This window comes from Manis javanica, chromosome 3, assembly GCF_040802235.1.
Source record: "Manis javanica isolate MJ-LG chromosome 3, MJ_LKY, whole genome shotgun sequence".
NCBI lineage: Eukaryota > Metazoa > Chordata > Mammalia > Pholidota > Manidae > Manis > Manis javanica.
The window spans coordinates 59,820,751-59,835,574 of record NC_133158.1 but is presented as its reverse complement, the minus strand read 5'-3'; the positions used below and the strand labels follow the sequence as shown (position 1 = coordinate 59,835,574).

Genomic DNA, 14,824 nt, shown 5'->3' with positions numbered 1-14,824 from the left:
AATTAATAAAATGGCAATAAGTACCTATCTATCAATAATCACCTTAAATGTAAATGGGCTGAATGCACCAATCAAAAGACATAGAGTGGCAAAATGGATAAGGAAACAAGACCCATCTATACTCTGCCTACAAGAGACTCATTTCAAACCCAAAGACATACATAGACTAAAAGTGAAGGGATGGAAAAAGATATTCCATGCAAATCATAGGGAGAAAAAAGCAGTAGTAGCAGTACTTGTATCAGACAAAATAGACTTCAAAACAAAGTAATAAGAGACAAAGAAGGACATTATGTAATGATAAAGGGGTCAGTCCAACAAGACAATATAACCATTATAAATGTCTATGTACCCAACACAGGAGCACTTACATATGTAAAACAAATACTAACAAAATTAAAGGAGGAAATAGATTGCAATACATTCATTTTAGGAGACTTTAACACACCACTCACATCAACTGACAGATCAGCCAGACAGAAAATAAATAAGGAAACAGAGGCACTGAATAACACATTAGATCAAATGGACCTAACAGATATCTACAGAACACTCCATCCAAAAGCAGCAGGTTACATATTTTTTCAAGTGTACCTGGAACATTCTCCAGAATAGATCACATACTAGGCCACATGAAGAGCCTCAATAAATTCAGAAAGACTGAAATTGCATCAAACAGCTCCTCAGACCACAATGGTATGAAACTAAAAATAAATTCCACGAAGAAAACAAAAAGACTTACAAACACATGGAGGTTAAATAACATGTTTTTAAATAACCAGTGGATCAATGAACAAATTGAAACAGAAATCAAGTAATACATGGAAACAAATGAAAACAACAACATAACAGCTCAAAATCTGTAGGACATGACAAAGGCAGTTCTAAGAGGAAAGTACATAGCAATACAGGCTTACATCAAGAAACAAGAGCAATCCCCAAAGAACAACCTAAAATCACAATTAAAGAAACTAGAAAAAGAACAAATGAAACCCATAGTCAGTAGAAGGAAGGACATAATAAAGATCACAACAGAAATAAATAAAATAGAGAAGAATGAAACAGTAGAAAAAAGAATCAGTGAAACCAGGAGCTGGTTCTTTGAGAAAATAAACAAAATAGATAAACCCCTTGCCAGACTTATCAAGAAAAAAAGTGTTCACACATAAACAGAATCAGAAACAAAGAAGGAATAATCACAACAGATACCACAGAAATACAAAGAATTATTAGAGAATACTGTGAAAAATTATATGCCAATAAATTGTACAACTTAGAAGAAATGGACAAATACCATATGATTTTACTTATTTGTGGAGTATAAAAACAGAGCAAACAGAAGGAACAAAACAGCATTAAACTCACAGACACTGAGAAGTGAATAGTGGTTACTAAACGAGGGAAGGGAGGGTGGCGGGGAGGGGGAAGGGGGCTGTTGAAACACCATGATGCACATTTGATAAAATAAAAAAATGCCTGAAATCTTTCTTGAAAGGAGGTTAGAGAAAAATAAGTAATAGGCAAATACATTAAAAGGTCACTAGAACATGTAATTTATTACTTTAAAACAACTCTCTCTTTACCCTTCTTCTCTATTCCCATAATGAAGTAACCCTTCATTACTACCCCAGTTAAGGAAAACAGACGAGATGTTCCCTTAGTGTATCTTTGATGTTCAGTATTATATATATGCATTTTCTCCCCACCTTCACAAATCTAATAGTGGCAGAAACAGAACTTACCAGATAGACAATATGCAGATCATTCTCTAAAACAAAACCCTTCATTGCTCTTTGGAGGTCAGCAAAAATATCTAAAGTATCAGTCGGAGAAAGTGAAGAAGAAAGAGTTGCCAAACCAAGATGTGTTGGTTGATACACTCTTCCTGGTTTGGGGGATACGGAGTAAAGGACCAAATGTTAAAAATAAAATAAAACAAAATACTATATTTCTGCATTCTGTGATATACCTTTTAGACTCTAATGAATTTTACAAATAGAATTTGCCCAATGCCTGGATATTTATAAGCAGGCTCTATGCTAGTTGTCTGATGTTGAACGTAACACAGACTTACTAAAAATGAGTCAGTACATTGCTTTAAAAATCAGTTTCCTTTTACATTGTCTGAAAAGTCAATTTCCTTTTACTAAGAATCTACACACTCTAAGTCAATAAAGATGAAAAAGTGAGCAAATTGCAACTAATAAGTCATACCTACCTTCAGTTCCATCACTACTTTCAGTAATCTGGATGAATTCATTTTCTAGCAACCACATCACACAGGCCTCAATCGCTCCAAGTTGAATAGAATCTTGATTTTTCTGAATTCCCTGCTTCCTTTCTTTCATACTTGCAGCCAAAAATGTGCAAGAAGCATAAGTCTTCATATCTTCTGATGTACTAGCCACTCCACCAACTATTATCTGATACAAGAGGTTTGAAATTTTATGTACTTTTAACAGGACACATAGGCCATCATGATAAAAAAATTAGTGAAATTTTCTGTAACTTTTAATAGGAAATATAGGCCCTTATGATGTAAAAGAAAAGAATATATAAAAGAAATGGAGTTGATAAAGTATTCTCAACATATTAACATAGGCTCTTTATTAGCTCTTCCATCATCACTCATTATAAATGTAGATAAGATCTACTTACAACATAAGTTTTCCTTAGAAGTAGATACAACATTTTCTCCCTAGTGAAGATAAATGATAGATTATCTATCTGAAATGTGGGAGCCAACAACATATATAAAGGAGGTATTGATGGCTCATGGTCATGAACCAAACCAATTCTCACCCTTTCTTCTGAAATATGTGGGCATATAAGAAAGCTAATATTGTATACTTCCCACTCAAAAGAGGAGTGGGAAAAGATGTATAAAAAGATGAAGTCAGTTGTGTCTCCTGGATTATCATTTTCTGCCAACTATTCTATTAAACACACCAATTTGCCTGCTCTCTTCTTTCATTTAATGTATGTTGGAAACATACCAAATCATCCTAAACAGAGCCACCTCACTCTTTTTAATGACCACAAAGCATTGTTTTATCAAGATTTATTTACTACCAATGATATTTTAGTTGTTCCCAGCTTTTTCTTATTACCAATAGAACTGTAATGAACATTCTTATAAATTTAATTTGAGGTGATATCACAAATACATCCCTAGGTAAAATTCCTAGATGTGAACCTGCTACATTAATAGCTATGTGCAATTTTTTTTTTAAATCTTAGTAGGTATGGCTAAACTGCCCTCCAAATGAGTTCCAGCAGTATATAAGAGCCCTTCCTTTGTTTTTCAAACTGAGAGCTAAAGGGGGGAAAAAGAGTATGAGTACAGGTACCAGGACCCCATCACCAGTACTGAAACTGATAGCAAGGTATGCTGGTATATGAATAGAAGTTTCCTGGATGAATACATGAAACACTTAAAAGGGGTTACCTTTGAGGACTCTGAGCAGGTTTTATTTTTCACCTTAGATAATTCCATATTGTTTGAAACTTCTAATCATGCATATTTGCAATTTGATTTTATTTTAATGTCAACAGGTATTATCTGGATGGAAGAACTGGGTCCATTTTTGTCACTTTTTTTAATTTCAGAGAATAATAAAGAATATCTAAAAAATAAAAAGAACCATCTGGCATTTGGGTTTTAATCTTCTCTTGTGAAATGGACTGATATAGCATTAGCTGTATTAAACTCCAGGAAATAACTATATAAAGTAAAAAGAATTCAGACTTAGGAAGGCTACACAAAATCTCAGAAAAATGTAAAGCTAAGACTTTTCACATACTTAAGTTCAACCACTGAATTACAGGCACAAAAGAGCAGATGGTAATAATTTAGTGAATTCTCTTACCTCCAGAATAGCTCTTATCATGCTTGCAGTTACTTCTCCTTCTCCTCTTTGCAGACAGCTACAAACAGGTTTTAGAGATCCCTGAAGCAGAGCTATGCCTTTTGATTTATCAGAGTTCTTACAAACTAATATACTCTCACCTATAATCAAAAAACCATACATTTGCAAGATCCCAACACATTTCCACACCTGCTAAGGAGAAATTAAATTGTCTTATTTAAAAGGAGATACTAGATGACAATGGTTATTATGATCATAGAATTATCACCAATGTTTTTATTTTCTGAATTTTGTACTAAAGGGAATCATACCAAAATATGCCACTTTGGCATAAGGATTTATTTTGACCTGAACCAATTGAGAAGCAGCAAACACAGAGAGAACTCTTTTCCCTCTCCCTAGAAGCAGGACATAAGTTTCTCTTTGTGAAGGTATTGCCTCACCTTCTCCTATAGCAGAGAACAACCCTTATCACTGAAGACAGAAAGTCAGCACTGAGATGGGTCTTTACAAACCTTACTAAGTAATCCTTAGCTTTCACTAGTTTCCAGCATATATTTACCTTCCCACAACTTACTACCCTTAGGAGCCCAAACCCCTTTTCCATTATATTGTCACTTCTCCACAATTTATTACCCTTTGTTAAAAGCACCTATATATAAATAAACCCCCAGCATCTAACCACTTCTTTGGGTCTTCACTTCTTTCTGTGAAGCCCTCTGTGCATATGACACACTAAAATATCATCAGATAAAATATATATGCCTTTTCTATTGTTGATCTTTGTCAACTTAATTTCAGGCACTAGCCATAGAACCTAAAAGAACAAAGGAAAACTTACTTAGTTCCCTATGGGATCAACTATTATTATTGAGTACTTAAGTATATGATAATAGTAATGGAAGTACTTTGAAAATTGTAAGGGAAAAGCAAATTATTACTAGCTATACATGATGATAACAGAAGTTCAAAAATATTTATGGATACTTAGAAATTATAACATTCACTAACTGCTTTCTTTAGGTTATTGTGATAAATGAACAAAAATATGTAAAGACAAATTTTAAAAATACATATAATTTGTACAAACATAAACTATTACTACAATTAAGACTAGAGAAAACCATAATTTTTTTTCAAATGTGAATCGAATAGTAGGGAAAAATAAGCAGGTAAATAAGGTGTTCAAAAGGTAAATGAAGGCCACTTGCATTAGAGAAAAATACAAATAAAAGTGGCCTTGTGTTAAAGTATACTAACCACCTCAGGCAGAGACAAGGTAACAGATCTTGCTTTCCTACCACCCACTGCCGAACTGATAATCAAGATAAGATAAATGTAAGGGACTATAAACTTGACAACCATTGGTTATTTATCCCAGCTATAATTACAGAAAGACAGGTGCCAACACTGACAATAACAAAATGAATAAAATGCGATGACTACAAAAAACTGCAAAGACTACAGAAGAGTCCAGCTTAAGACAAAAAAATTACCCAGAAAAATGGATTAACTAACATTAGCAGCAAAGTAAAAATCCGCTTCGGGTGTTTAAACTTCTTCCAGGCTTGATTCTTCAACAAAATGGACAACTCTTTTTCAGGGTAAACAAGATCTATGAAAACGCTGAGTTAATGCCGGTATCTACACCCAGGTTTCTGCTCCCACCTGTCTGAGGAGGATGCATCCACACCACAGTACAGAAGTCAATTATAACCAACCCATTTACTACTATTTAACTTGCAAATCACTATTTTAGCACAAAACATCATCTTACACTGGAAGCTTATGGGAAATCCAAAGAAAGATTAAAGTGTCACCTAAATAAAACACCATAAATGTCCAGGAAATATTATCATTTATAAAATACACAAAAGTTACAAAGCTGCTACACAATCCATAAAGCATGACCAAGTATTTAAATCTTCATAGTTGATATGAAACACTATATCCACACATTTCCCCATTTGCGGGAAGTTCTGAGCAAGCCAATTGCCATCTTGAAACGGAGAGTTAAGCAAAGTAAAAATCTCAGGAGTTTCTAAAATCTCAGAAACAAAGTTATTGTGGTGTATTTTAGTTTTGTTTGAATGTTATCTGATTTAAGGCTTGATTATCAGCCCAAAGCACCAATCTTCCAATTATTCTTCCCCAGGAGAAAGATAAGCACATGCTAAGAATATAGCAAGGCAAATAAAACCTCCTTATCTTCAACACTGCCTTAAAGACCCTCTGGCCTTTAAAGAAGAGTGCCTGTGTGCCATGAATTTACACTCCAGTCTCCAGAGTGGTGAGTCTACCAACAAATCAGAGTTGGGGAGATGGGCAGAGGGAAGCAAATAAGAATGGGAAGGGAGTGTCTTAGTCTTGTCCCTCAACCCTTTTTAAACACATGTAATTTGCAAATTTTGTAGGTAAAATAAGCAAGAGAAGCAGAGTAAACTTCTTTGATGCCTATATTAAAGGAAATCCAACAGATTGGAAGTTCATTTTTAATCATCAAAATTTTCAGGGCTTAAACAATAGGCAGACCAATGGCCCTTCAGGCACTACAGATGAGTCATTTATTACTGGGCTGAGACTGATGACTGTCCCAACATAACCATTCTTCATTCTTCTTTTTAATAAAACACCTACGTATTATTTGGACATGCAAATGGACACTCAGCTAAATCAGCTAAAGATTATATACCCCAGCCTCCCCTGCAGTTGGGGAATGTAACCATGTGACTACATTCTGGCCAACTGTATGTGAGGAGAAATACTACATACAACTTCTGGCAAGTGTCCTTAAAGGAAAGATATGCCATTTACTTCCTCATCTCCGCTTCCTGACGGCTGCAGTGCAGATGTGGTGACACAGACTGGAACAGCCACCTTACAGCACAGAATAGAAACCATATTACTGAACGTGAAAAAAGAACTAGAAGACTAGGTCCCTGACATTGGAGTCACTGCATCAGACCCAGATTATTTTCAATTATACATTTATAGGAAAAGAAAATAACTTCTATTTTAAGTAGATATTATGTTAGCTTTCATTACAGCAGTGAAACTTATATTCTAACTAATCCAGTCACCAATTTGTGGTAGTTATGTCCAATAAAGTCACCACAAACACTGAACTGGGTAATACTGAACCATTGCACATGGGGGAAATAGAGAGTTAGCTTCCTACCAGGCTCCAGTTACATTTTCATTAATCAATCAGTATAAAAGTTTGTTTTATGTGTGTTTCTGTTTAAGGACAGTTTATTTAATATATAGTGTTGATTCATTAACATTAAATTCACAACCAACAATATTATATCTCAGGGCTGACCAAAGCTTATCTAACACTTATTTTATCTGTAGGGCACACCACAGCCTTCTTGCACTTCAGCACCATGCTTGGGAGTCATTTTAAAGTCAGATCACCAACAAAAAGTACAAAAATGTGAAAAATGTGGCACTACATAGACTAGGAAGCAGAACTTGTTTACAGTATGAGAGCTAAAACAAGAAGGGAGAGTGTCACCTGATTCAGCATCCGTAGGGAATGTGTGCTTCCAGAGACTCAAATTTTTCATTGCTGTGCACATGTCTATGAAAGCCCCACAAGATTGATCTGAGAGTTTGAGTAAATTCTAGTAAGTAGGCAAATTCACATATATGAAATCCACTAATAGTGAGCATCAACTGCGTCTGAGGACTTCATATGACAAACAAGTTGTTATTTTAAAAGTCACTTCCTCAGTACACTATACAGCTTTTTCTGCCCAGAATATCCCACCTCTTTTTACACTGACTTTCCCTTTTCTCTTGGATATCTTAATTACTCTTTAGTAGCCACAGAACTGTTTGCTGTTTATTTGACATAGGGCATAATATTGGTGTCAAAAAACTACATCCTAGAGAAGATGAAATGACAGAGAATGTTCCTCCCAAGATTCTTTAATGTTAGAAGACACATAACAATTTAGTCATGCCTAGAATAAGGTAGCTGGTTGGAAATAATATATGCTTCTATCTTAATAATTTAATTCAAACAAGCCTCTTTCTCACTGCTTAAGACAAAACTTTTGTTTGGATTGCTGATAATATTATCATTATTTGCTGATACAAGATATGAAACTGAAAAGATGTCTTCAGAGCCAACACCAATTTTGTTTCTTTTTGTTAATTTTGTTGTTTTTGTTTTTTTAGTAACGTTCATATTCCCAAAGTGTCAGAATGCTTCTTAGCACTCAGAATTCCTATTTGAACCCTTTCTTAGGCCAGTTGCGTAACCAGTACTAATAGCCATGAAAATTGCTTCCTTCATTAACACTAAATAGTATTATAGACTATATTGGATATTAAAAGTCATCTTGATAAACACAACACCATATCATTTCATTATATATTATACAAAAGAAAATCTTAATTCTATATTAGAAAATCAGCGGTTGATGATATATGAAAATTATAACTTACAATCATTATAAATATTAAGTAAATCCAAAAGGATGACATTAGTGCTTTGGGTAAGATAAGAAATGCATTGGCAGGCACTAGTCAAATTTCAAGTAGACTGACACTGTCCTTCAGCAATGCTATTACAATTAACTTCAGACCCAGTAATTCCACTCCTAGGAATTTACCCGAAGAAAACAAAATCCCTGATTCAAAATGGTATGTGCACCCCTATGTTTATCACCACACTGTTTGCAATAGCCAAGACATGAAAGCAACATAAATGTCCACCAACAGATGAATGGATAAAGAATATGTGGTACATACACACAATGGAATATTATCCAGCCATAAAAAGAAAAGAAATCCTGCCATTTGCAACAACATGGATGGATCTGGAGGGTATTATGATCAGTGAAATAAGTCAGGCGGAGAAAGACAAATACTATATTATTTCACTTATTTGTGGAGTATAAAAACAAAGTAAAACAGAAGATACAAAACAGCATTAGACTCATAGACACTGAGAAGTGACTAGTGGTTACCAAGGGGAAGGGGAGTGGGTGGGGGAGGGAGGAAGGGAAAGGGGACTGAACCACTGTGATATACATTTGATAATAAAAAATAATAATAATAATAAAACAATTAAATTCAATCTCACTTACCTACTGTGTCTACTCCTTTCCTACCAGCACGACCAACCATCTGCTTATAAGTAAGAATATCTAGAGGCCGACCACTGAAAATAGGAGTCCGAATAATTACACGACGTGCAGGTAAATTCACCCCAGATGAAAGAGTAGAAGTTGCTGCTAAGACACGAATCTGACCTTGACGAAAGGCTCCTTCAATGATATCCCTCTCCTCAAAAGTAAGACCTAACAAAGGGAAGTTACAAAAACATGTATTTATTAACATGTAATGAAAATACTGTACTTGATCACTTAGGAGCTGAGAATCTCTTACAAGTCTCAAAAGATTTTTTTTTCAAAGTATTGTTAAGACTGTAAGCAGAGAAGTCACCACAAACCATCTATTTAAGAATATAATCTGCCACCCTAGTATACTTCTATCTCATCTTCTAGACCAGGGGTTGGCAAACTTTTGTGTAAATATTTTAGACTTTGCAGGACAGTCTCTGTTGCAACTACTCATCCCTACCACTGTCACTTGAAAGCAGCCACAGAACAAATGGGCATGACTGTGTTCCAATAATAAAACTTTACTTGCAAAAACAGATGGTGGGTTGAATTTGACCATCAGACTGTAGTTTGTTGATCCCTGTTCTATACAGTTTACTCCTTGAGGGTAGAGATGCCTTATTCATCACAGCATCTTCAGGCCTGTCCAACACAGTGGTTAGGCACAGTTTTGACATAAATAAATGTCTGAAGAATAAATACACGAGTAAATGAAAACATACAGAATATATACTTATCTGACTTATTTTTTATTTTATTGAAACAATCCAAAGTATTGATTTAAGTGGTGGATCCACAAGTATTCATTTTATTAGTGTACTGTACACCGTGTTATATACAATGAAAATATTCTTTTGTATGTTTGTGTGTATATATATATATATATATGCTTAACATTTTTATATATACATGACTTTAAGTAAATTGAAAAGGTTTAAATTCCTAATCTTAGGAAGTATATATTATTAATCATATTCTTAGCACATATGACCATTGACAGACCTCTACCTGAAAAAAGTTATTTAATTCAGTGAGCATCATAATCCTTGCAATTTTGACAATCTGATTTTTAAAACAATTGTAGCCCTCTAAAAGTACAATATGACAATTTCTAAAATTCATTTCAATATATTTGTGAAAATATTTCAATACCCCTTGAGATAAAAGGAGACACTCAGAGTGTCATAAAATTAGGATACCAAGTACCACTGTAACCTAAATTTTAGGAACCAAAGTACAGAAAGGTAACAATTTTAGAATTTGCTTCCTCAATGATACAAAAAGCTATATATATACACTGTATAGATATATATATATATACACAGATAAGTAAACCTACACATCTTTGTTTTACTTTTGTTTAATCTTAATCATACAATTTCTCAAAATGAAATCTAAGAGTATTAAGTGTAGTTAGAAAGAAATCAAACACATACAAATATAAAAGTGAAATCAAGGGGCCTCTTTTTGGAGGGGGCCTCTTAGTAAAAGGTTATAATTATGGATACCTGCATGATGAAATGCTACTCCCCATGGTACAGTCTTTTGTAATACAGAGTCCAGTCCTGAAGGTGAACGTTTTAACTGATCCATTACTTCTAAGAGGCCCTTTTGTTCCAGTATCACTGGTGGAAGTTCAGATGATCTAACCGATCCTGTCAACACAAAAATTATCAACACTTCACCTGGCCCTCTTTAAGTGCTGGACCTCTTTCCATGCTATCTGCCTAACTTGTGTCAGAACTAAGTACTGGGGCAATGGTTCTGAAACTACTACATATAATAATCACCTGGAGATCTTTTAAAACTACTGATGCCTGGTTCTCACAGGACATTGTGATGTAATAGGGTACAACCTGGACATGAAAAATTTTTACATCTCCCCAGGCAATTCTAACATACACTAAAGTTTAGGAAACACTATATTAGGGGAAAACCAAGCCCACAGGAGAGGATCAAAGGAACAGCTGAAGGAAGCAGATGATTACAGACACTGACTACCACGCAAAGCCTAAATATCAAAATCCTTACTCAAAGCGTGTCCTGCCAACCAGCAGTGTCAGAATTATCTAAAAGCCTAGTTTCGTGTGGCAATTTTTCTAGCCTCTTTGGCACCAATGTGGTAATTAATCACATTAATTAATACCTGCTGTTTTTGCCTCTCTGTAAACTTCTGCCCATGTAGGACCTTAACATTCTTAGATGCGGAAACTATGTTTTCTTAAAGAATTTCCCACTTTAGGATTTCTGAACTAGTAAAGCTTCTCATAAGATATATTTTTACTATATCTTATATTTAACCTATTTTTAATTTTTTAGGTAAAATTAAAACTTTTAGGTAAAAACTTTGTTTTTAATTTTGAGGACTCACAGAGGGTTACCAGTGTTTTATTATGCTAAGGACAATTCAAAAAATTTTTAATTACCATTAATCAATATTTTTATTTCAAAAGAAAAATTATTTTTTAAAATGTCTTCAAAAAATTTTTTTTAATGAGTAGGGATAATTCCAGAATTTAAACTCCAGCGTTATGAAAAATGTGCTGCCTTGTCTTTACTTTTCTGGTGAAAGTTTCATCATGACCTAGGCTCCAGTCCAAGCACTCACTGGGTTTTGGGACCCAGTTTTATAAATCAAAATAACAGAACCTCAAGCAAGGAAAATAATAGACATGTTTCTGGTTGTAAGGAATATGAGTTATCAACAACATAAGTAATATAAGTTGACATAATACAGAAGTATCAAGAGGGAATCAGAAGAGCTATCATGATGCTGGACCAGAGCGTGCCCAATACAAACTCCTTGCTGAAGCTAGGCTTGAAATACCCATCACCCGTCCTCATGATGCCATCAGCATGATATCCTGATATTCTGTGACCAGAATTGGTGTCCGTCTTTCCTCCACTTATCATGAACCTTATGGGACCACGGGCTAGTGACAGTGGCAAGGAAACAGTGCTCATCCTAGAATCAGGTACAATACATACTAAAGGTCATGGCCATACACTAGATCACTACTCAGCAATAAAAAAGGAAAAAATCAATAAATTAACAACCACCTACATGAATCTTACAAATATCATGCTAAGTGAAAGAAGCCAAATACAAAAGACATATATATACTACATGACTTCATTTATATGAAATTCTTAGAAAGGGCACAGCTGATCTAGAGTAACAGAAAGATCAGTGGTTGCCTGGAGCTGGGAATAGAGAAAAGAGATTGACAGCCAAAGAGAACATTTTAGGATGATAAAAATGTTCTATATGTTCATTATAGTGGGGATTAAACAGGTATATACATTTGTTAATATTCATTAAATTATACAATTCAAATGGGTACATTTCCTTACATATATAAATTATACTTCAAAATGATTTTAAAATACATATGGGTGTGTGTGTATATATATGTGTGTGTGTGTGTGTGTGTGTGTGTTTCTTTTTAGAGTTAGAGTTCAGAAATATAAAGATATGCCATCTGCTTTCCCCAGAAAAATGTGTATATGTGAAGTTTTATATATGCTTTAGGGACTTCAAATATCAACCTCTTAAAGCCCATAGATCCCAAATGAAGACACAGTATATACCTTATAAGTCCAGTATTCTAAAAATGTGAAGATTAGCCTGAATGTGTGTAGACATTGTCTACAATGAGATAAGGAGAGGATTAGCACAGTCTTATAAAGAAGTGTCCATTGGGCAGGTGGGTGCAATGATGGAATGGCACCATACTTTGCTGACATAATTGTTAACATTACTTTCAAGGAAACATACTAAGAATGGAGGCTATCATTTCCAACAGTAACTTACTCTCAGCTTGATGGTGTAGACTGTAAAACTCATGGGCAATGATATCAGCTAGCTTCTCACACCATTTCTTTGATGGACAAAAAAGTAACACTGAATGGTTATCACAAATGGTCTCATAACATAAACTAACAACATGGTCCTCATCTCCCTACAAAAGAAAAAGAAATAGCACTTTTGTGATACTTCTAAAACACTTCATATCAGTTGAAAGTCACTCATTTTGCTTTCTACTCAAAGGCATAAAAAAATCATTATGAAGTCAGGAATAAAATAAAGAGAAAACAAAACAAGAAGAGAAAAAAAGAAACAAACCTCTTTATGATGCAGGGCGAGAAGGAAATATTTTCTATTCATTCAACTAATATTTACTGACCACCAGCTCTCAGGGAAAGGGGCTATAATGTGAGTAGAAGAAAGTCAAGGTCCTATCTTCAAGGAGTTTAGGTTTCACTGGGAAAACACATTAAAGCACTAAACAAACAAATGTAAAACACAATCATTAGGTGTATTATAAAAGAGTTTAATGGTGTTTTGAAGCTCATATTTGACAGAAAGATCTGAAAGAAAGGTTTCCCTGAAAAAATGAGATGAGATGTGAAGGAAGGGGGGCATTATCTCAATGAAAGGTAACTGGGGGACAGAGGAAACATTTCAGGCAAAAAAAGAGCAAATGTGAAAGCCTGGTGGTGGCCCAGTGAGTTCTCCAAACTGTAAGGTCAGTGTATGTAACTGGGGATTAATTAATTTGTTCATCCCTTCAATCATTAAATGTTTAGTATGTGCCAAATACTGTTCTAGGCACTGGGGTTTGAGAACAAAGCAGAAAAAAAGCTCTGCCCTCAGAGTGCTTCTACTCTAGTATGGAGAGACAGATAAAAAACAAGTTAAGTAAAACACATATGCTCAAGTTTAAAAAGTGCAAGGTGGAAAAATAAAACAGAAAATAGGGACCATAAATAGGAGGACACTGTAGTTTAGACAAGATGACCAAGGAAGGTCTTAGAAAGTGACATTTGAGTAAAAGTCCACAGGAAAAGAGTAAACCACACTGATGCCTGGGAGAGATGTATTCCAAATAGAACCTGAGATGGGAAGTTCCTGGCATAGTATGGAACAGCAAAAAGACTCCTGGCCATGGAGGGAGTGAATGGGAATATAGTAGGTGAGGTCACTAAGAGTATGGAGGCAGATCATATAGGGCCTTGCAGGCTACTATACAGACATTGGCTTTCATTCTAAATGAAGCAGGGAGCCACTGCAAATTTTTGAAAAGAATGGTTACATGATCTGATGTTCATTTTAAACAGATCACTAACTCCTGATTTCAGCACAGACTAAAGGGGACAAGGGAGGAAGCAGAGACATCAATTAGGAAGCCATGTCAATAATAAGAGTTGAAAAATGATTCAAATAGGGTAGAGTATTAGACATGATAACAAAAGAAAAAGATTAACAGGCAAGTAAATGAATTTGTTTATACATGTATTTACTGAGGTAACCAAAACAAAATAGGTGAAATTTGGGGTACAGAGCAAAGCAACTACATAAGATTCTAAACCAGGCATACAGAGGCTACAAATGCATACTTATGATGGTACTGAAATACATGATTTAGTCTTATTTCCAGCTATGATTCATAGACACAGCTCTACATAAAAATAGATGTCTCACTTCCAAGAAGGGACTAGTGGTTACCAAAGGGAAGGGGTTGGGAAGGTGGGCGAGGAGGGAGGGAGAAGGGATTAAGGGCCATTATGATGAGCACACGGGGAAGGCAGTATAGCACAAAGAAGACAAGTAGTGACTATATAGCATCTCACTAAGCTGATGGACAGTGACAATACTGGGGTGTGTGGGGGGGACTTAATAATATGGGTGGATGTTATAACCACAATGTTGTTCATGTGAAACCTTCATAAGATTGTGTATCAATGATACCTTAATAATAAAAAAAAAATAGATGTCTCACTCCACGGATAATGAGTCGAGTCAGTTCTTTAACCTCA

At 34.9% G+C, this 14,824-nt stretch overlaps 1 protein-coding gene across 16 annotated transcripts in view; it reads right to left on the bottom strand.

The window, feature by feature from the left end:
- POLQ (DNA polymerase theta) overlaps positions 1 to 14,824 on the bottom strand; it is a 138,271-nt gene that overhangs the window by 89,678 nt on the left and 33,769 nt on the right. For 12 of the 16 annotated variants that reach the window (XR_005059911.2, XR_005059912.2, XM_073231562.1 and 9 more), the window contains 6 exons: positions 12,819 to 12,966; positions 10,513 to 10,659; positions 8,969 to 9,181; positions 3,870 to 4,009; positions 2,219 to 2,423; positions 1,743 to 1,885 (listed from right to left, as the gene is read on the bottom strand). Coding sequence is in view for 14 of the 16 variants with exons in the window: in XM_073231562.1 (XP_073087663.1) it covers positions 1,743 to 1,885; positions 2,219 to 2,423; positions 3,870 to 4,009; positions 8,969 to 9,181; positions 10,513 to 10,659; positions 12,819 to 12,966 (996 nt within the window). In the remaining 2 variants the exon portion in view is untranslated. Of the gene's footprint in view, positions 1 to 1,742; positions 1,886 to 2,218; positions 2,424 to 2,658; positions 2,699 to 3,869; positions 4,010 to 8,968; positions 9,182 to 10,512; positions 10,660 to 12,818; positions 12,967 to 13,130; positions 13,282 to 14,824 lie in introns of those variants that run through there. The other 4 variants (XM_037013066.2, XM_037013062.2, XM_073231566.1 and 1 more) reach the window with 4 other exon arrangements.